The sequence below is a fragment of the Myotis myotis genome, unplaced genomic scaffold (assembly GCF_014108235.1).
Source record: "Myotis myotis isolate mMyoMyo1 unplaced genomic scaffold, mMyoMyo1.p scaffold_m19_p_3, whole genome shotgun sequence".
Lineage (NCBI taxonomy): Eukaryota > Metazoa > Chordata > Mammalia > Chiroptera > Vespertilionidae > Myotis > Myotis myotis.
The window spans coordinates 30,397,410-30,421,442 of NW_023416335.1; the positions used below are offsets into that span (position 1 = coordinate 30,397,410).

General features: G+C 36.0%; 1 protein-coding gene across 3 annotated transcripts in view; it reads right to left on the reverse strand.

The window, feature by feature from the left end:
- Window positions 1-502: 502 nt before the first annotated feature.
- The window catches only part of TNFSF13B (TNF superfamily member 13b), a 34,712-nt gene continuing 11,181 nt past the window's right edge, over window positions 503-24,033 (reverse strand). The window contains exons 3-7 of one of the 3 annotated variants that reach the window (XR_004965901.1): window positions 17,715-17,771; window positions 5,239-5,351; window positions 5,001-5,151; window positions 3,513-3,617; window positions 2,259-2,349 (exon numbers count right to left, since the gene is read on the reverse strand). Coding sequence is in view for 2 of the 3 variants with exons in the window: in XM_036298303.1 (XP_036154196.1) it covers window positions 2,237-2,349; window positions 5,001-5,151; window positions 5,239-5,351; window positions 17,715-17,771 (434 nt within the window). In the remaining variant the exon portion in view is untranslated. Of the gene's footprint in view, window positions 2,350-3,512; window positions 3,618-5,000; window positions 5,152-5,238; window positions 5,352-17,714; window positions 17,772-24,033 lie in introns of all 3 variants that reach the window. The other 2 variants (XM_036298303.1, XM_036298304.1) reach the window with 2 other exon arrangements.

Genomic DNA, 24,033 nt, shown 5'->3' on the forward strand with positions numbered 1-24,033 from the left:
TGGGAGCCCCATACACACCTTAATTCTATTTCCTGATATCTAAATAAACTTTCATTTAACCAAAGTCTAATATTTCTCACATTTCATATATGAGGAAGATAGGGTTCACATTTTAACAATGGTTTAAACTGAAAGTAATATAAGATTTAAGAATATTTTATGTGGCTGAATTCTACACCTGCTGACAAAATATGCTAGGTCATTTATAAAGAATAATGGTGCAAACTGCAGATTTTAATAGCTTAATGTGCAAGCTTATTATAGTGCAGGATTTATCTTTTCGAACTTATTCTCCAAGAAATATGTAATTTATATCCTTTCTTTATATAATACTAATGTGTACAAATCCTTTTTTAAATTTAAATATATTTTATTGATTTTTTTACAGAGAGGAAGGGAGAGGGATAGTTAGAAACATCGATGAGAGAGAAACATCAATCAGCTGCCTCCTGCACACCTCCTACTGGGGATATGCCTGCAACCAAGGTACATGCCCTTGACCGGAATCAAACCTGGGACCCTTCAGTCCACAGGCCAACACTCTATACACTGAGCCAAACCAGCTAGGGCTACAAATCCTTTTTGAAATATATAAAATATTCTTGATTTCAAATACCTTATTGTCATGCCCTAACACATGTGACTTTCTAATGTTTTACAAGTATGTACCTAATTTTTAAAGTGGCATTTAGTAGTTAAATGGAAAGAAACTAAAAGAGGAGTGGTGTTAGACAAACTCAATAAAAAATGAGGCAAAAGACTCGGAGAGTTTTTATTTGGCAATCCAAGTTAGCAGCAACACTAGGAAAATTCCTAACCACCTCCTGGTATCGAAACTCTTACCCTACCTACCCCTTCCTTTTAATGATTATATTGTAAAACAAAATAATTGCAAAATAGATTTTGTTTTAACCAAAAAAGTCAAAATTATATTTTAACAAAGGTTAAGTTTATATACAAAAATACAAATCATTCCTTTTGTTTTGAAAATTGTACCTTTAAAATTGTTTTCATACAGACTGGGGAAAATTTAGTGCTGAGCAGGGTCTATTCTTCCAGCTACTGATTAAACTAATGAAAGAAACTGTTTAATGAAGTGAAAGCTCTTTAAATTGATGACATTTAAAAAACAACAGCAAGCAAAACAAAGGGAAAATAGATGTAATAAATGTCAGTATTATAGCATTCTCAAATGTGGTTCTTTATAAAATGAAAATTAGGTGGTATCTTCTGGCATATGGTAACTTTATAAACAGCATATAGCATAATTCAGGATGCCAAGAAATTGAATTAAACCTCACCTTCAGTAAAGCTAATAACATGACTGTTTTTGAAGGTTGGGACATGTGAACAGTAGTTTAAAACAGAAAAGGAAATAAAGAAAATTTATATTACATTATTACAAATGTATTCATTAATTTCTAGTGAAGGTTTTGTTTTTATATAAGAACAATTATAGTATTTTTTTCAATTAATGGTTATATGCATGAATTAAAATTACCCTACATTAAGTTTCTGAATATTAGCTACAAACAACACACATATGTGCAGACACATGAGTTATTCTCCTTCTATGAAACCTGTTGGGGAGTGTTCCATTGGGTAATATATAACATCAGAGAGAAAAATTGCAAACTTGAAATAAACCAAAAAGGACTTAAATAGTAATATATCTTCAATTGTTTAATATGATGTTTAAATTTAGGCTTTAATTACTTTTACATGTAGGAAATGCAAAATTTCTATATATTTTTTCTTTTTACTTTCTCCAATGTTAACTGAAAAGGAGAGGGGTGTATTTTGCATAAACAGAGAGGATGAATTCTGAGATTTTCCCCTAATGTCTTACTGTCCTATGGAAATGGGCACTTGTTTCATAGTGAAAAATGGAATACTGTTTTTGAACAAATCATTACGGCTCTTTTGAACCCTGAGCTTCCTCTAAGACAAGAAGCTATGACTAAATTGTTTGACATGGCATTATGGTGAAAAAGTCTTTCTAATTCTATCTTTCCTTAAATGAGCTCTACTTCTTGTAATTCACATGACACCCTTTGGCTGTGGTTGTCTGTTAAATTTCCTGTCCGGTCTAGTTTCAGCAAACCAAAACAAATAGCTCACAGAAAAGGCTATGGTAACTACTTTTTTTTCCCCTTTTGGTATTTCCAGTTAAGTGCTTTCTCCTTAGAGATACATTTAAAGGGAGGAAATTAGCCACAAACAAGGTGTAAATAGGTCACAGAAGTTTCAATGCACCAAAAAAAGTGCCATCTCCATCCTGTGAAATTTTAGCATCTCCACGTGGTATCGCAAGTAGAAGTTCATCTCCTTCTTCCAGCTTTGCAATGCCTGGAAAAGAATGGTTTACAAAAACTTTAAGTGGTTGTCCAATGGGGAAGAAAATAAAAAGGAATGTCAAATAAAACAATTTTGTTTTGGAAAAAGGTTAATGTAGGCATTTACACTTCAAATTACAACAGTGGACTTCTAAACCAGTTACTATTCTACTAGCCTAAAGAAAATTAAATGAACAGAAGGAGTTCCAGCAGATGTAAATGTATTTACCACTTACTGCTTATAAAATGAAGAATCTAAACAGGAACCAAATGTTAAAGTTTAAGAAAAAAAATGTTAACTGCATCATAGCACATCCATTGATGGAATATTATATAGTTAAAAATGGTTTTGCTTCATTTTATTGACATGATAAACTTTTTATAATAATTTAAAACAAAAATACACAACTATATTTACTTCTAAATGTACATATAAGATGTATAAATCATTAAAAGTATAAAAAGTGCTATTCATTAACAAAGCACATCTATTACATAGTTTTTCTCTAGACTAGAGGCAAGATTATGGGATAAGGAGTAATTTGGATTACTTTTTATTAGTCATTATCATAGAGATTAAAGATAATATAATATTTTGGCAAAGGCTATAGATCACAAAGCATTAAGTAATATTAACACTTAAATAAAATGAGAATTAACCCCTACCAAAACCTGTTTTGTTTTTTATTTTTCTGTAGGAAATTGTCAAAAGTTTTCTAAAGTAGAGAGAATAATATAAACTCCATGTACTCAGTATTTAGTTTCAATGATTGTTAACCCATTCTCAATCTTGTTTCATCTATAATTTGAAGCAAATTCTAAACATCATATCATTTGAATGCTTCTGTGTGCATCTACACAACTTATCCACAAAAACTGACTACTTTTAAGGTAGATTCTATTTAAAATTCCAGCACTAAGTTATTGGCTATTTCAATTCTTTGAGCTTATAGCAATCTAAACTTTTCTACAATAAACACATTTAATTTGTAAATGGAATAATGAATAAGATTCTGCTTAGTGTACAAAAGAGGTTCTTTGGAATTATGTTGGGTCCCTCAAAAGGACCAGTTTTAACTTTTTTTTCAGGTTACTATGGAAGCATTTTGGACATTTACATAGTTTTGTATAGTTTTTAATGGTTTTGAACACATGTGCCCTAGAACAGATACAAACCTGAATTTTCCTATAGAATGGATTTATTTAATACTAAGCTTATTAGCATGGAGAAATATCTTCAGGGTCAATATTTATTCTTAAAAAGTAAGGCACCCAGGAAATCTGTCAAGAAAGTAAATATGAGAGCAGCAGCTTATTAGAAAATCTGAAAGTTTTCTGTAAAGCTATAACTACTAATGGGTATAAATAAATAGCAGGTTGGCATAGCCTCGTTTAATAAAATTTTGCAACACCAAAATACTAGTCACTGCTGGGTGCAGAGAAGCTTTTTTAAAAATGAAAATTAGGGGTTTCCAATGTAACAAATTTCCTCATCGCCCTGTTAAAGCTGTTTATGGCTGCAGACCCAGAATGACATCATCCCTATCATCACATGCTATTTCCCTTTCTTTCTGATTCATTGTGCATTTGTTAATAAAGGCCTTTGAAATATGCCATTTCAAGTTGAGCAGCCAGTCTCCAACCCTGTTTTTCCTACTGCCATGCATGGCAACTGCAACTGAAGACATTCCTTGGGGTTCCAAATGGATTTGTCAAACTCACCATAGAGGAATGAATGAGTTAAGATAAATATTATTTTTTTTCTAATACCAGCCTTGATTCATTTGTAATTACCCCCCCCCAAACAAAATAAAGGCCATGTCAATACAGCCCAAACAGACCTGAAATAAATAAAGCCTACCCTTTCTCTTTTCTCTCCATATCTTTACTGCCCCTGAGTTGAAATACAGGCTCACTGCCACAATTTCACATCCCCAAGTCACCTGTCTGGGATCCATTGCACCACATGTCACCTGTATGAAAGTGTGAGAAGCCACTGGGCAACTTGACCTGATGCTCACATCAGCCAAGGGGAACGCCTTCCATAGCAAGTAAAGAAGAGTTTCTGTTAGCTCACACTCTGGAATCAACCTGGCTGGTTTAAACCAAGTCCTGGAACTTGGTCATTGTGCAACCTAAGACAACGTGGGTCTTAGATTCCACCTTCCTGAAACAGGAGGGTTAAGTGAACAACCATAAAGTGCAGACCAGGGTGCCTGGCATATGGTAATCATTCTCTTATTCTTCTACTAGAGGCCCAGTGCATGAAATTCATGCAAGAGTAGGCCTTCCTTCCCCCGGCTGCCAGTACCGGCTTTCCTCTGGCACCCAGGACCCAGGCTTTCCTCACAGCCCTGGCTTCATCCAGAAGATTCTCCAGTCTAATTATTATATTATGCTTTGATTAATATAGATTATTATCACTGTTGTTATTACAGTGTGAAGAAGATACAGCTTAGAATGGTTCTCAGTGTTGATTGCTATGAAGTTACTGCCCTTTTTATATGTATATTAAATTTATTATGTGTATAAAAATGATAAAACTATTAGTAATGATTTTATCTGCTTCAATTAAAACAGACCAGCTTATCACTCAAGATAATCAAAACCACACAGTATAACGAGGAATGTCTTTTTGTCTATTTACAGAGAACTATTATTTACCAGCTGAATAACAGGAATTATTGGGTAGTGTTTCAGGCATGTTTTGAATACATCTGAACAAAGTCACCAGACTCAATTCATCCCCAAAGACATGGACTTTTTTCCTCTGTATTAGGTGTCCCATGGCAAACGTGCTATCGGTGTATAAAACCTGAGAAACAAACCAAAGAGCTTTGTCAGAGATGAGCACAAAATAGGAAGCATTATATAGCAACAGCAGAATGAGGGTGGAACCTACCTGACCATATATAAAAAAGTAACCGGTTTCTTTAACTAATATTTTATTTTCTCTTTCTTCTAGGGCTCTTCCTCTTTTAAAGCTGAGAAGCCAGGGAACAAATGTGTAATCTCCTACAATGAAGAGAACAATTTATAAGACAGGAAATTGAGAAAATCAGTTTTTCACCTCGGCCTGATTACTAAACTAAGTCTGAGACATAGAGGAGATTTTATCTTGAAGAAGAAGAAGAAGGAGGAGGAGGAGGAGGAGGAAGAGGAGGAGGAGGAAGAAGAGGAGGAGGAGGAAGAGGAAGAAGAAGGAGAAGGAGAAGGAGAAGAAGAAGGAGGAGGAGGAGGAGGAGGAGGAGGAGGAGGAGGAAGGGGAGGGGGAGGGGAGGGGAGGGGGAGGGGGAGGAGGAAGAGGAAGAGGAAAAGGAAGAGGAAGAAGAAGACAAATCACAGTACTCCACTGGTTTCTCCACTGTTATTTACATATTAACCCAGACAACTACCAGACATAGGAACTTGAGACCAAACCCTTCATTTGAAATGTCTGTTTTTTCTCTCATTCTTCTGAATTCCAGCAATTCACCTAATAAAGGCTGGATGGGAAAGGCTGAGGCAAAGGGTGTACAAAGTGTCTCCAAATAACACACTAAGAGAGATTTCTCAGTTTTCCTTCTGTTCCCAGAGCAGACTCAGTGAGTTTGTGAGAGTTTAGCAAAGGTTATCAGGAGAAAGCAAACTCCTCTTTTCACTGAAACAATGGTAGATCCACTGTGTAAATGGATTGTTCCTTTCAAGGTGAAGAATGCAGATGGTCTGGTCACCATGATGAAGAGGAAGCAAAGTCCGTGGATGTCCATGTAGCAATCATGGATCCAGGATGTTTGTTGTTCAACTTTGAGTTGAGTTTAGCAAAAGGTCAGCGACTTAACAACAGTTCTAAGAACTGAGACACCAGATGTGCACAGGCCCCACCTACTCAGTGGCCTCCCTACTCCATTTTAGGTGACTCTGAGCAATGCTTATTGCATTTTATTTTTTCCATTACCACTTACTGGAAATATTCCTATTAAAGAGAGTACGTGTTTATTTGTTTTTATGTATTGTCTGTATTTCCCCCCACTGCACACACATGCATATACATCCACATTCACACTCACATACACACATGGATTCTACTCCATAAGGCCAAGGCTATGGTTCTTCTATGGTCATAGCTGTAAACCCAAATGCTAAGAATAAAGCCTAGCACATAGTATGCAAACAGTAACATATGCTGTTGAATAAATATCAAATCCTTAAAGAAAACAAACTAAACAGTAAATTAAAAGCTAGAATATACACTTAAGCATAAACATTATAACATGTTTCTACATCTTACAACTTAGATTTTTAGCATGCTAGTTAGACTAAGTGCTGTGATTTAAAGTAAATTTCATCACTGCCTTTATGAAATAATTATGTTGGCATAAAATAAACAAGAGACTTCCACTATCAACATGAGTATGAAAATACATCTCTCCTTCTTTACCTCCTATAAATAATATGAAATAAACAGATCTGTGTTCTACAAAATAACTGCAAATGAGATCACACTGAGGGCTGAGTGTAGAAGTAAAGAGAAGAAGAATAAAAAATGATGAGAAGGGCTGGGAGTGCAAACCTCAAAAAGAACCAACAGGGAGAAACTAAGATGGCGGCATAGATAAACACCGGGAAATTGCCGCTCCCACAACAATTGAAAAATACCGCAAAGGGCAGAGTGGACATCACCCAGAACAACAGGAAGGCTGGCTGAGTGTAAATTCTACAACTAGAAGGAAAGAAAAGCACGCTGAGAGCCAGAGGCGCTGCGGAGGTGAAGTGCAGAGGTACGGCGGCTCGCGCGTGCAGGCGGGAAGGGGGTGGCACCTGAGGACGCAGCTGTCTTTTTGAATCACAAGCTCCCGACTGCTCTGAACTCCGGTTCTGGGAAGTCTCTGGGGACCCAGGACTCATACGGGGAGAAGCTGGACTCTCGGGCAGCGGGCGAACTTGAGTGCGGCTTTCCCTCAGAGGTGCTTGCAGCCGCTACCGGGACACTGAGACGCGCGACTCCGGGCGGAGAATTGGCCATAGCTGCTTTCTCCGCCCTTTGACTCCCTGAGACCCCACCCCACCCAGGCTGCGGCAGAGGCTTTTGCATGTGAGTGTACCTAACTGCAGCCGAGCCAGGCAGACCCGGAACTTCCAAGAGAAGGCCCAAGGCCCCGCAGCGGCTTGCATTGCTTCACAGCTGAGCCTCTTCGTGGCTCCTGCTGTGTGGCCTCAGGCAGAGGCTGAATTAGCACCTCCTTAGATCCAGGAGCCACTGTACCCAGTGGTCAGAGGGGGACCATCCAGACTGCAACTCCTCAGATCCATAAGGGACACACTCAGGGAGCAGACTCAGTGAGCACCAAAGCCCCACTGAAGCAAGTCTTGCCCCAGAAGGGTGTCTTCAGCACAGAAGTTCTCCCACTTCAGACACAGCTGATTCTCACAGCCAATTGGCCTGGAGGTCAATTCCTCCCAGTGATCCTACAACAACCAAGGCACCAACAGTGCACCAAGAGTGTCCACCCCAGGTAACTGGGGAGGCTGAGCTACTGGGCCCTACAGGACACCTGGCGCGCAGGGCCACTCTATCAACACAGGGAAGCTGCCAAAATGCGGAGACAAAGAAACAGGTCACAAATGGCAGAAATGGAGGAAAGCAAACGATTGGATATAGAGTTCAAGGCCACGTTTATAAGGTTTTTCAAGAATTTTATGGAAACCGCCGATAAATTTAATGAATCCCTCAATAAGTATAGTGAGACTATGGAGGACATGAAAAAGGACCAACTAGAAATTAAGCATACACTGACTGAAATAAAGAATAATTTACAGAGATCCAGCAGCAGACAAGAGGATCCCAAGAATCAAGTCAAAGATTTGAAATACAAAGAAACAAAAAAAACCCAACCGAAAAAGAAAAAAGAAAAGAGATTCCAAAAATATGAAGATAGTGTAAGGAACCTCTGGGACAACTTCAAGCGTACCAACATCAGAATTATAGGGGTACCAGAAGGAGAGAGAGGGCAAGATATTGAAAACCTTTTTGAAGAAATAATGACAGAAAACTTCCCCACCTGGTGAAAGAAATAGACTTACAAGTCCAGGAAGCGCAGAGAACCCCAAACAAAAGGAATCCAAAGAGGACCACGCCAAGACACATCATAATTAAAATGCCAAGAGCAAAAGATAAAGAGAGAATCTTAAAAGCAGCAAGAGAAAGACAGTCAGTTACCTACAAGGGAGTACCCATACGACTGTCAGCTGATTTCTCAACAGAAACCATGCAGGCCAGAAGAGACTGGCAAGAAATATTCAAAGTGATGAATAGCAAGAACCTGCAACCAAGATTACTTTATCCAGCAAAGCTATCATTCAGAATAGAAGGTCAGATAAAGAGCTTCACGGATAAGAAAAAGCTAAAGGAGTTCATCACCACCAAACCAGCATTATATGAAATGCTGAAAGGTATTCTTTAAGAAGAGGAAGAAGAAAAAGGAACTCTTACCATTTGCCACAGCATGGATGGAACTGGAGAGCGGATAAATACCACAGGATCTCACTCATTTGTGGAATATAATGAACAACATAAACTGATGAACAAGGACTGATCCAGAGACGGAGAGGCATTGATTGGACTGTCGGGCCTTGGAGGGAAGGTAGGGGAGGGTGGGGTTAAAGGGGAAAGATCAACCAAAGGACTTATATGCAAGCATATAGGCCTAACCAATGGACACGGACAACGGGGGGGTGAGGGCATGAGCGGGGGGGGGGGGGGGGGTAGAGGGTAATGTGGGGACAAGGACACATATGTAATATCTTAATCAATAAAAAATATATTATATAAAAAAAAAAGAACCAACAAAAATCAGCTCCCTAAAGGTGAACAACCTCTAACTTACATACAGAAATCTCTTACAGACAGACAATCCAGGAAATTTCACTGTCAGCTAAAGCACTTGGGAAATTAGGAAGGGGGGCAAAGCTCATTTAAATGAAGGGGAAAAAGGTTTCTGAAGGGGGAAAAAGGTTTTGCATAAAACAAAATAAGATGGAAATAAAAAAGGTTAAGAAAAATGTACAACAATAGAATATAGAAAAGAGGTAGGAATTACCAGCATATACTTAATTGGAACCTTGGAGTTTTGACAAAACAAACAACAAAAAGTCAAGCAGGCTAGAGCTACTACAGACTGAAAGGGAACACCATGTGCCAGGAAAAATTGGTTCCAAATAGTTTAATTAGTTTACTAAAGGCCCAGTGCATGAAATGCATGCACTCGGTGGGGGGTCCCTCAGCCTGGCCTGTGCCATCAGTCAGACATCCTTAGTGCTGTTCTCTCCAGACATGAGCCCAGCTCAGGGCTTCTGGCAGAGTGGTGCTCCCCCTGTGGGAATGCACTGACCGCCAGGAGGCAGCACCTGCATTGAGCATCTGTCCCCTTGTGGTCAGTGCACGTCATAGCAACCGGTCATTCTGCCGTACAATTGATTTGCATATTACCCTTTTATTATATTGGATTAGTTGCTGCTGTACCAAATTATCACAAATACACTGACAACAACACACATTTATTATCTCACAATTCTAAACATCAGAAGTCTCACTGGGCAAAATCAGGGTGTTGGCAAGTCTATGGGGTTTTTTTTCAGGAATTTGGAAAACACATCCTTGCCTTTCCAGCTCTGCAATCTGCCTGTGTTCCTTGGCTCATGGCCTCTTCCATTTTCCCAGGCAGCAAGTACCTCATTCTGAAATCTGCTTTCATTACCATGTTACTTTCTCTGGACTCTGACCCTGCTAATCCCTATTTTAAAAGGATCTTTGTATTTACATTGGGCCTATGCCAATAAACCAGACTAATTTCTCCTAATTCCTTTTCTTAATCACACTTGCAAAGTTCCCTCTGACCTATAAGGTAATATACTCACAAGTTTTGGGGATTAGGATGTGGATATTTACTCTATCTACCACAATAGGCAATTCTGAGATATATATTAAAATAAGTATTACATTTTTAAGGTAAGTAAATAATTCTTTTAATAACCAAATAAGAAAGTCAAACCACTTATGAGAACAAAAATTTTTCTTACTATAGTTTTCTTCAAAGTACAAAAGACAGTGTAGAAATTTCTACAAGACACTCAAGTAAAGAAAGGGTAAACTGAGAATGTTATATCTAGCCATCTGTCCTAAAAGTGTAAAAACTAAAAAGAAACAGCTTTATCAATGCAAACACTTAATGACCATTGTTCCCATGAGCTCATTTAAAGTAAACTAGAAGAGAATTAAATTCATCAATGAAGACATGAATGAGACCACAGCAAAAGGACTTGCAATAAGTATTGACTATATTAATTTGTAAAACAAAGACAAAAACACATAAAGAGAACTGTTTGACAAAAAAAGAATAAAATAGTTTAATGTCATGACAATATAGAAATTAAATAATTAACAAATTTAGAGTAGAAGAGGAAAAATATTGGTAGTAAAATTATCAATTGTCTCATTTGTACCAGCTGGGGTTTAAAGAATGTAAATTAAAGTTGACAGATCAAGTAATAAAAATATAAAATTTTAATAGTAAATAGATAAAAATTAAGAAATATAATATTGCTATCCAAAAATGTATGGTGAACAAGAGGATAGAGAAATAAAGAGGAATCATATTAATTTGATCATAGATGATCAACAAATATTGTCTAAAAATATAATTATAGATGTCAGAATGATGTCATGGAAAATGGCAGAGTAGAAAGCTCAGAAAATAAGTCTCTTCACTGAAGCAGCAAGTAAGCTGGCAAAAACTCATAAAAATCAACATTTTTGGATGTATGAAATATGTAGGTAAAATCTGTATATATGCAAAAAACTTGAGAGTACCAAGGGCCTTCATGAAGAGGGGGGGGAAAAGCCATTAAGTTTCAGTAAGAAAGTATTACAGTATTTTTTGCTTAGTCATTTACCATCTTCTATCTTGGCAGCAGACATGGAAATAGTGGCCTGAGTCCCTGCTGGCACCTTGCTGGTGCCAGGAAGTGAAATACTTACTTTATTCTCAAACATTAAGGATATGCATTTTGACCCATCTTGAGGCTCCCTTCAGATGGATGCAGCTCCTCAGGCTGTTGTCAATCAAAAGCTTTGAAGACATATACTACCTGTAGCTACCTGGAGCAAGAGACAGCAGATCAGACAGTCAGCAGACTGACAAAAAGCCTGAGAAGAAACAGGCTAAGGAGGAAGATACTTAAAGGAATAAGGGCTTTCACACCCTACCCCATACGCCGAATAATCTGCAATGCAACACGCATGCCCAGAACCAGATCCATGCTCAGAAAAGACCTGAAAAAAATCTTAAGCCACCTCTAGTTGATCTTCAGTCTCTACACAAGTGGAAGGGGAAGTCTAAGGCAGAGTTGCTGGCAGCCGGACTAAATGCTAAACAAGTGCCCCAGCTCAGAGCCAATCTGCTAAGAAAAGGGGACTATTTTTTATTATTGCTGTTGTTCCTGGCATTTAAGTGAATCTCTGTTAGGATTAGGATTAGAGATTTAAAAAATAAATCTCTGACATATTTCCTTGGGTAAGGAAAACAAAAGAAAAAAAATACACAAATGGGACCACATCACATTAAAATGTTTTTGCACAGCAAGGAAAACCACCAACAAAAAGAAAAGACAGCCTACTGAATGGGAGAAGATATTCACTAATGATACATAAGATAAGGGATTAATATCCAAAATTTATAAAGAACTCGGACAACTTAACACCAGAAAAACAAACAACCCAATTAAAAATTGGGCAGAAGACATGAACAGACCTTTTCCAAAGAATACACACAGATGGCCAATAGATAAATGGAAAGTTGCTCAAAATCATTAATCATCAGAGAAATTCACATCAAAACCAAAATGAGATGCCACCTCATACTGTCATCAATAAATCAACAAACAACAGTGTTCATGAGAATGTGGAGAAAAGGGAACCCTAGTGCACTATTGATGGGAATGCAGATTGGTGCAACTACTATGGAGAGTCTTTAAAAAATTAAAAATGGAACTGCCTTATGATCTAGCAATTCCACTTCCGGGAATATATCTGAAGAAACCCAAAACACTAATTCAAAAGAATATATGCATTCCCATCTTCACTGCAGCATTATTTACAATAGCCAAGATATGGAAGCAACGCTGCTGCCCATCAATAGATGAGCGGAAAAAAATGTGGATGCATATACACAAAGGAATACTACTTGGCAGTAAAGAAGAATGACTAGAAGGTATTATGCTAAGTGAAATAAGTCAGACAGAGAAAGAAAAATACCATATGATTTCACTTATATGTGGAATCTAATGAACAAAATAAACAAACAAAAATAAAAACAGACTCACAGGTACAGAGAACAGACAGATGGCTGAAAGAGGGGAAGTGGGTTGCAGAGCTGGGTGAAAACAGCAAAGGGATTAAGAGGTAGAAATTGATAGTTACAGAATAGTCACAGAGATGTAAATTACATAGGAAATATAGTCAATAAAAGAGCGCTAACTATGCTTAGTACCAAGTGGGTTCTTGAAATATTCGGGGAGCACTCTATAAAGCACATGATTATCTAACCACTATGCTGTACATCTAAAATTAATACAGAATAATATTGAATGTAAACTGTAATTGGAAAGGTAAAAAAATTGTAAAAATTTTATGATTTTAAGTAAACAAAATCTAATAAATGTCATGCTTTTTAACTTAGATACTTCTATATAAATATTTAAAAGAAATATATTGTTTCACTTTTTTTAAATGTGCCTATCAGCCCTGGCCAGTATTTACCAGTGGTTAGAGCATTGGCCCATGCACTGAAGGGTTGCAGATTCGATTTCTGGTCAAGGGCATGTACCTCAGTTGCAGGTTCGACCCCTGACCCTGGTTCCTAATGTCTCTCTCACATTGATGTTTCTCTCTCTCTCTCTTTCCCTCCCTCCCTCTCCATCCTCCCACTCTCTCTCTAAAAAAAAAAAAAAAAAAAAAAAAAAAAAAAAGAAAAAAAATCCTCGGGTGAGGATTAACAAAAAACACAAACAAAAAAATGTACATATTACACTAACCTTTTTAAATGTGCTTTTCAATCAACATTAAAATATTAAACTATATGTTGATATATGCCCTAATTAGTCTTCGCTAATAAATAATATTCTATGAAAAAAAATCAGGCTGACCACAGAGCTAACAAAAAAAAAAGACTTTAGTGACCACACAGAATAAGAAATACAGTCTTTGCAAAAATATTTTTGAAAAATCAGTAAATCAATGGACAACTGCAGCCCACAACAATCAACAGCAAACCTGTGGGATGGGAAAACATAATTTCCAAACTTACTACATTATAATATTTAAATTGTTAAATCTTCAAAGAAAAATGCAAAACAAATAAACAAACAGAAAATTATGGATCATTCACAGGAAAAAAAAAAGAAATTGTCAAAAACTATTCCCAAGGAAGCCCAGACGTTGAACTTAACAGAAAAAAAAGACTTTACACCTTTTAAATATGCTAAAAGAGCTAAAGGAAATCATGGAAAGGGAACTGAAGAAAACCAGGAGAATTTTGTTTGAATAAATAGACACTTATCAGTAAAAAGATAAAAATTAATTTTGAAAAGGGAACCAAACAGAACTTGTGGAGCTGAAAAGTAAAACAGCTGAGGGGAAAAGTTACTGGAGAGTTTACACAGCAGATAGAGCACACAAAATACAGAATCATCCCTAGCTGGTTTGGCTCAGTGGATAGAGCATCAGCCTGCAGACTGAAGGGTCCTGCGTTCAATTCTGATCAAGAGCACATGCCTGGGTTGTGGGCTGGATCCCAGTAGGGGGCGTGCAGGAGGCAGTCTATCAATGATTCTCTCTCATCATTGATGTTTCAATCTCTCCCTCTCCCTTCCTCTCTGAAATCAATAAAAATATATTTAAAAATAAAGACAGAATCAGCAAAAGGGAAGACAGAACAATTGAAATTATCCAGTCTGAAGAGCAGAAAGAAAAAAGAAGTAAAGAGAACATAAGAGACCTGTAGGACACCATCAATCACACTAATATATGAATTCAGAGAGTTCCAGAAGGAGAAGAGAAAGGCACACAAAGAATATTTGAAGAAATAATTGCCAAACTCTTTACAACTCTGAAGAAGAATAAATCTATACATCCAAGAAACTTAATGACTTCCAAGATGGATAAACTCAAAAAGATCCATACCAAGACATATTAAAATGAATCAGTTTAAAGACAAAGACAGGATAGTATCTTGAAAGCAGCAAGAGAGAAGCAACTCCTCAAGTACAAGGGATGCCTAATAATAACAGCTGACTTCCCACTTGAAACTATATAGGCAAAAGGCAGTAGAATCACATATTTAAAGTTCTGAATGAGGGATTATGTCAGCAAGACATGGCAACGTAGAAAGCCTTATAAATTACCCCTCCTCAGAAATAATGATTTAACAATATTATTGGAACCAAAATACCTTGAAGAGAAATTCAGAATCCAGCTAAGAAGTAGCAGTACCCTAAAGAGCACAAAGTGTACTCACATCAGTCCCTCCCCTTAATAGATTTAGCTCAGCACCAAGAAGACTGCTTCAGCCCATGATTCCCCCCTGTGGAGGGGTGGGGAGCCTGCCTTCTGTGGAGGGGAGTTTGTCTCATACCAAACACGGATAAAGCAAAAGAGCTTGGTCCCTGATACTGTTAGAAATAAAGAAAAGGGGAGAACATCCCCTTATAGCCAACATTTTTTGCATGATTGAAGAAAAGCAGAGAACTGATGCTTTCCCTTCAGCAGGGAAGAACGGAAGCAAAGGGGGGTCTTGTCCCTAGCCTTAGTGTGGCTAATACCAAGCCCTACTAACCAAGAAAATCCCAGTTTCCCAGTCAAAATCAGTCCAGAAAGACTGGAAGAAGTAGCTGCTTCTTCAAATGTAAAGATAACAAAGCAAATCTACAAGGAATATGAAGAATCCAAAAAGCACAACACAATCAAAGAAAGGAAACAAATTTCCGGTAAACAACCTGAAATAAATGGCTAAAATGAGTTGTAAATCACTTTCATTCTAGTGTAAAAGTTAAAAGACAAAGGTATTAAAAAGACCTATGACTACAGTAATTTAAAAGTTACACATTATAAAAAGATGTAAACTATCACATCAATAACATAATGTGTAGGGGAGTGGGAAGTGAAAGTTTAGAGTGGCTGAATGGGTTAAAAAAATCCAACCATGTGCTGCCCTACAAGAGACTCACATTAACTTTAAGGACACAGAGAGTCTTCAATGGAAAGGTTAGAAAACAATATTCTATGTAAATAGTAAACAAAAGAGAGAAGTGGCTATTCTTATATCAGACCAAATGGATAGTCAAAAACTGTCACAAGAGACAAAGAAAGTCATTAGATTATAATCATCAAGAGGATATAACAAATATATATATCGCACATTGGAGACTCTAAATGTGTAAAGAAAATATTAAGAGCTCTTAAAGAGAAAGTAGACAATAATATAGTAAGAGCACAATTCAATACCCCATTTTAGAAGTAGATCATCCAAAAGAAAATTAGTACAGAAATAGAATATTTGAACAACACTACAGACTAAGTAAATGTAACAGATATGCAGAATATTCTATTCTACAGTACCAAAATATATAGTTTTCTTAAAGTACACAGGAAAATTTCCAGGATAGATGAAATGTTAGGGTGCAAACGAAGTCCCAAAAGTTTGAAAAGACTGAAATCATATTAGGTATCTTTTCCAACCACAACAGCATGAAACTAGAAATCAATAATAGAAGGAAAACTGGAACATTCACAAATACATGCACGTTAAACAACACGTTCCTGAACAATCAGTGGGTCAAAAACCAAATCAAAAGGTAAATGAATCCCTGGCCAGGTGGCTCAGTCGGTTGGAGCATCATCCATTACACCAAAAGGTAAATGAAGAAATATCTTGTGACAAATAAAAATGGAAATAACATATCAAAATTTATGGGGCACAGTAGAGCAATATTACTGAAACGTACATGCATACTTACATTTACATACTGTCCAATGCTTGGTGGTGTCACAAAGCCAAACCATGGGTCCAAAGGGCAAAGCACCCAGATGTGCACCCTGGATCAGTGGAGAGCAGCCACCACACCAAGAAAATCATAACACTGAGCAATCCATGCTACAATGGAGTAGCAGCTGTATTTTTCTGTGTAGTTTATAGCATTTATTTTTTTTGGCCAAATGTGCAAAACAAATCTTTTCCAAGTCACATTTCTAAAGATTTTATCTTTGGACCTTAAGGTCTTTTGCTGGCTTAATTTTAATTCTTAGGAAACAGTTTGCTGCCTATTAAAAGTTGAAAACATATGCCTTTGGAAAATGTGAGTCATAAATAATAATATAATTTTAAATAGTTTAATATTTGTGTTATGTTTAAAATAACTAAAATCACATAGAAAAATACACATTCAAGATAGCACTCCTGGGAATCATTACAAAGGGCAGTCCAAATTTGTCATCTGGACTTGTTTCCCCATTCCTGGCTCCAGCTTAATTTCCTGACACTTTTGAACTCCCTTTTATGGGTCACAACCCAAACATTCCCTTGCCCCTTGCTGCTTTATGTTTCTCAATAGCATTTAATTTTATGAATAGCATTTACATCTTATTCATTTCTTTCCCCCCCCCATATAATAAAAGGGTAATATGCAAATTGACCCTAATGGCAGAACGACCTGGAACGACTAGTCGCCATGATGCACACTGACCACCAGCAGTCAAATGCTTAATGCAGGAGCTGCCCCCTGATGGTCAGTGCGCTCCTATAGGGGGTGCTCTGCTAAGCCACAAGCCTCTCCCACCTCCTAGGCAGTGCTAAGGATATCCAACTGCAGCTTAGGCCCACTCCCCAGTGGGGGGACCAGGCCTAAGCTGTCAGTCAGACATCCCCCAAGGGGTCCTGGGCTGCCAGAGGGATGTCTGACTGTCAGCTTAGGCCTGATCCTGGTCTGAGAGAAGGTGCAGGCCAGGCTGAGGGACCCCCTGGAGTGCACAAATTTTCATGCACCGGACCTAATTTTTTAAATAATAAAAAATTGAATTTGCTTTAATATTGATTTTGTTTTATCATATGTTATTTAAAATTTCTAAGTATTAGTGTCTCTAAGATAATTCTGTTTTAAAACATTTATATATCTATTCCCTAATTATTTTGAATAAATTTGTTTATTATTTTACATCTGACTATAAGAAGTTTGAAGTAGAGAGTTGATTTGACCTGAAATTTGAATACAGTCTTTGGACTTGAAACTTCCAACTAATTGGACTATACTGAATTCTAAATGGAAAAATTACTGAGACTATTTTATTACCTTTTCGTATAGTAGGCATGTCACTGTCTGCAATCAGTTGCAAGCAGTCTTGAATGACTGAAAAGCAAAAATGTATCATTTTAGTTACTTGAATAGAAATAGTAAGGGAACTAAGATGACTTAGAACATAAAGCTACAAACTCATTCTCCAGTAACACCAAATCTATTATACTTTCTACATAGCTTGTATATTGTTCCTAAAATTACTTTATGAAATTTGTCCACAGATTTTTACTATAACTTGTACTTGAAATATAATTTGTCCTTTAAAATTTATGTTTTAGAAAAACTCTACATGTTGTTGAAATACAGTAAGCATATCATCTTTGCTAACATTTATTGAGAAGACACAAATCTCCTAAAAATTATGTGTCGAAAGCTAAGTCTTGTAGAGTGTAAACAACTTGCTCAGGACCTAAGGCGGAAAGCACATCTGTTTCACTATGGAGCCAAAGTCAGGTTTTTGTTAAAATATGTGGACTAAAAAGAGAAGAGCTAGAACATCTTTTAAAAATGAAATGAAATGAAAGCATTTCCCTAAGACTGCTTAATCAGTAAAGTTCCTGGGAAGCTTCAATGCATATCACATATTACATGTACAGTAGAATATTGCAGGGAATATTCAAGGGAATAAAAAACTATTCTGTTAAATAAAGACAAAAGCTGTCAGGTAAAAGCAAAATAAGTAGACTGTAGAAAAAGAAATCAAAATAGTAAATATATTTGAAATATATAAGCTTAAGTATGCCTATTTTAAATTAAGAAACTATTAGTTTATATTTTTATTATCTAGCAAGTATTTTACTCAGCATTGAATAGTTTAAAACATGCTTCTCAATGTATAGATTTCAAGAGCTTGACACAAGACTTTCTGCTCCACTTGATTAACTGAAATTTTTATAATATTTAAAGCCTAGAATAACAGATGTAATAATTATATATGATATTCTGAGGCTGTGCAAATGCATTGGCCTAAAAAGAATTCCATTAAAGGGACTTATCACATAAAAAAAAATCTGTTAAGAAATTTCCCTTGGCATTTAAAGGTGGAATATAATGTTAAAAACTGCAATTCCTTTATAACCAGGAAACTTTTCTAACACATTTTTATGTTAATCTGATCAATTCGATAGGAATAGCATGTTTGGCCTACTTTGTGATTCTTTCATACATTTGTAAAACAAGGGTAGTCAGGTCTGTGCCATAAGAAAAATGTGACTCAGCGCAGTTACTAAGGCAGATCCTCTGCCACAAAAATATGTAAAAGCATCGTAACAAGCAGAACAGTTGCAAGGAGGCTTCGAACTTAAGTAACAAAACATCCAAAGCAGCTAAAGTCTGAAGGTCATACCATATCAAAGGTCACACTATATAGCCACATTAAACCTCTTTTAGATGTGTTTCTATTTTTCTAACAAATACTTCTTAAGAAATTACTACTCACAATGCACCCTGATTACTTTTGTGAGGGAGACAAGGGTCAGGCAGAGCACCTAGAGCTCTACTCTTTCTTCCACAGAGAGAAAAGAAGAGGATGCTGACAGAAGTCGAATTTCCATCTTTTCTTTTGTCGTTTTGTGTACATGCATATTATAAAGATTAAATGAGATAATACACATGAAACATTTAGTATATAAAAATTGCAAAATCACTCTTGGCTAGTAGTAGTAGTAGGAGTAGGAGTAGGAGTAGTAGTGTTAGCATTTTTGTTCCTGATACAACATTGTGCCCAACAAACTGGGAACATAATGAAGGACACTGTGAGAGCATGAAGACCAAGTGAAGCTGATAAAAAAAGGACCAAAGAAATACTATAATACATTACTTCCTATTTCAATGAACCCTTTCCCTGTAAGAGAGTTTTACGCAATGAATGATGCCTCCACACTACCAAATTGATATGAAATTTTTAATTTTAACTGAATGTTAATCTCCAAAGCCTAATGAAAACTTGGCTACAACCTACATTTTGAAATACAAGGATCAATTCCCTCATGTAGTAGCAGAAATTTACTTTTTAGAAGAAAAGATGCTATGGAGAGAAAAGTTTACTTCAAGAAATACCCTTCATAAAAGAAAATGGGATCTAAGGATCACAGTAAACTGATGAATAAAACAGAACCAGAGGCATGGAAACATGGAACAGACTGAGGAATCTCAGAAGGAAGGGGAAAGGGGTTGGAAAGAGATCAACCAAAGGATTTATATGCAAGTATGCGTTGCCCATGAACACAGACAACAGGGTGTGGAAGGCCTGAGGTGGGAACCTGGTGATGGGGGACAATGGAAATTGAAAGGGGGAGACATTCTAATACTTTCAACAATAAAGATAAAAAATAAAAATTAATGTGCAAAAAAAAAAACCACAAAAGAAAATGGGATATAAAAGTGACAGTTCAATAGTAGTGTTTGAACCATACTAGTACTCACTAAAGCTAGTGCTAGTCATTATTTTTTATTATTATTATCCCAGAGGAAGTCACTGGGCTTTTCAAGGAGTTTTGTTGAAAAATAAGATTTCCACTCTAGCCGGTTTGGCTCAGCGGAAACAGTGTCGGCCTGAGGACTGAAGGGTCCTAGGTTCGATTCCTAGTCAATGGCACATACTCCTGTTGTGGGCTTGATCCCCAGTAGGAGGCGTGCAGGAGGCAGCCAATCAATGATTCTCTCTCATCATTGATGTTTCTATCTCTCTCTCCCTCTTCCTTCCTCTGTGAAATCAATAAAAGTATATTTTTTTAAAAAGAAAAGAAAAATAAGATTTCCTCATTAGATGTTGCTCAGGTCCCATCAACCTCATCAGTGTTACCTATCTCTTTGCATTTCAACTCTTCCTTCTTAGGAAATTTGATATCTATTACCCACTTATCTCCAGGTCAGACTTTAGGACTCTCTATTTCAACATAGATTTGATCTTAACTATAGATTATTGCTTACAAAAAGTGGGCAAAAAAATGAGCATAGTATTTTCTGATATCTCCCAATAGCATAGATATCCAACCACAAAAGTTTTTATTGTAAAACACAATATCAATAACAATTGTAATACGTAATTGATTGTGCTTGGCTTTCATAAGTCTTTCATACATCATCTTCTCTAATATAATTGAAGGCAATTATATAAGAATTGAGAATAGTTTATCTTTTTATCTAAGCAAGATAATAGCATACATTAAAACTTTTTGTGTCTGATAGGGAAACATATTTCTGAATATATATTTATTATATACATATAATAATGTGGGAAACATAGATAATTATTCTTGTTAAGTACATTTTGACAGCATAAGAAAATTTACTTTTGGAAATATTAAACTTTGTGTAAAATATTTCATTTTACACAAAGTTTAATGTTTCTAAAGTTTAAACTTTAAATGTTTCTAATATTTCTAAAACAAATTAATACATTGATGACAAAAATAGATTACAAGAGAGAATCCCTAAAATAAGAACTTTCATAACAAAATAATTTGCTGGTCAACATTTGATATGATAAAATCTAACCAACTTCACAAATGAAATAGCATTTAAATATTTTCTATTCAAAAACATTTTGAGTTTGACAGCTACCTTCTTAAGTGTAATATTCAAATAGCATTTAATCAGGGAAAGGGACTTGAAAGTTTATGGGATTGTTAATATTTGTTATATTACTTTCTAATTCTTTATCGTTCTTCTCACTCATTGGGCTAGAAAATTTTAATTAGAAGAAATCCCTTAAAGAGCTAAACATTGACCTAATGCTAGACATAGATTTGTGAATAAATTGAAGACAGAATTGCTTTAGGATAAAAATTTCTACTGCAATGGAAACACAACAATTTAGATGTGGAAAACTGGATTATAAAGTTTTATTTGATCTATGATAAACAGTTTGCTTGGGTGGCTACTTATGAAATCAGTAAGAGTGGAGAGAGTTTTAAAAGAATTTCTAGAGAACTAGATTGAGAAATACATACTTGACTACTATAAAACAGGAAAAATAATTAGGAATTGTTCATCTTGAGAGGAACCAGCCTGATACATGTTGATCATATATGTGTCTATGCATAGAATGAATTGCCATGAAGGGAGACAACAGCATGCCAAGTTTCAGCTGTTGACTGGTAATAAATATATGAGGATCATTTGGTCTAAAACGCAATTGTACAAATGAAGTAGCCAAGATATATGGTGAAAAAAATTAAAAGTTTGTGACTAATCACTATATGTGTTTGAAGGAGAATTAAAAACTATAAAGAAATAAAACTGTTTAAAAAAAAAAAGCAAAAATATACAAACTTTCAGTTCTGGGGAATTCAGAGAGATGGTAGTACTATAATGGCCCTGGGGAAGTAGAAAGGGGAGCTGCTTTTTTGAGGGCTGGAAAGGAGTTGATAAAATAAAACAGAAATAACTGCAGCTGATAGGAGTAAAGAAAAATATTTAAATTAAAGATTTGCTATGTGTGTATGTGTAGACAGTTTTAAGCATTAATTAGGCATTGTCATGTACTACTCATAATATAATTATATTCTATGCTTAAGGTAATGTAGGATATGTAAAATGGTAGCTCTTTACATAGCCTCATAGACACTAAGAGTAAAAAAACCCAAAAACAAGTATTTTCATCTAATGTTTTCTTTGTTTTACAATTGATCAAATATTTTAATTTGAAATTATTAATTTTATAGTTGAGTCATCATTGCCACAGGTATGTTTTTTCTTTTGACATGACTTCTTTGCATTATTTTAAAATATTTCCCAATTAATGATGTATACTCAGAACTCATAGGATATCAGTAACTTGCCAGTGAAAAACAATATGCAAACTTCTGGATATTTCTGTCTGGATACCATAGTGATTAATCAAGTTCGACATGTCCCAAATCTGTTTCTTTATCTTCCTCATACACTCAACTCTTACTCCTCTCTTTTTCTCTTAATGGATATATAATTGTCCTCTGAGTTGCCCAAGGTAGAAACTTTATACACGTACCTAATTCCTTCCTCCTCAATCTTGAAATTCAATAAGCACATTTTAATGTTTGAATTTTTAACTTTTGTTCAATTTAGATTCTATATCTCATTCAATAATTTTACTGAGCACTGCATTTACGTCATGTGTTGTGCCAGGGATAGAAAAAAAAAAAGGAAAAACAATTCCTACCCCATAAAACAATCTAGTGGGAAGAACAGGCATGAATCAATATGATAAAAACAGAACTAAAGTTGCAATTGTGTGGGTGAGAGAGAATACTAAGACATTTGACCCAATCAGGAAGGCTTCTCTGAATGATGGCACTTTAATTAAAATCAGAATTAAGGGGATAGGATCTTTCCAGATAAAATTAATAATCATGAGTATTGAGAAAGGCTGATTGGTGTTGGAAGGACACAGCAAGTATGTGTGAAGGAGAGAGAGAGAGAGAGAGAGAGAGAGAGAGAGAGAGAGAGAGAGAGAGAGGAGAGAGAGAGAGAGAGAGAGAGAATGAGAATGATGAAAATGGGAAGACCAGGAGCAGGTTACCCCATGTTCACATTTTTGCCCTATGGTTCTTACAAATTACATTTGCTTACTAAGTTGTGCCTCTTGTGTTTTGTTTTCTACAAATCCTAATCCATCATTTGTATTTCCTCTAACATTATCTTTCTAAACCTAAATTTTATCTTGTTCTTCCAATATTTATAATTTTTTCAGTGGCCGCTCTTGAACATAAAAACAAAGTCTGCTTTCACAGCCTCATGAATTATACTCACCTACCCAGATGTGCTTAAACACACAGTTTCAGAAAAGGAGGTCCTCTTAATGCACCCATGACTGTGTATCTGCCATTCCTCTGCATAAATAGCCCTCAGCTTTTCATCTGGTGAAAGCCCCTTCATCCTTCAAGGCTCAGATCAAATATCAACTCTTTCCCTGATCCCACTACACTGGGAAACATACATTTCACTATTACTAATGGTTTCTTTAACTGTCTCTCTCGCCAGACCATGGGTCACTTGATATTAAGGAACATCATTTACAAATTTGTAATGCCTGGTTTAGAGCAGACTGAAACAGAAATCTGTGAAATAATTTATAAAAGAAAATAGTCATCATAACCTTTCCAAATAATTCTTTAAAAACCCATCCTTACTTCATAATACATTAAATAAATTAGTGCTTTAGGGAAAATAGGTTCTATAAAAAAAAAACTGTCTCCATAATATCTGGACCCTCTAACAATAAATCTTTGGACCCATGTTATATTGAAAACATTTCCATAACGAATAATTCTCAATAATAAAGTAGTTAATCTTCATCTACAGAACTGTAGCATGCGATTATATTTTTAAA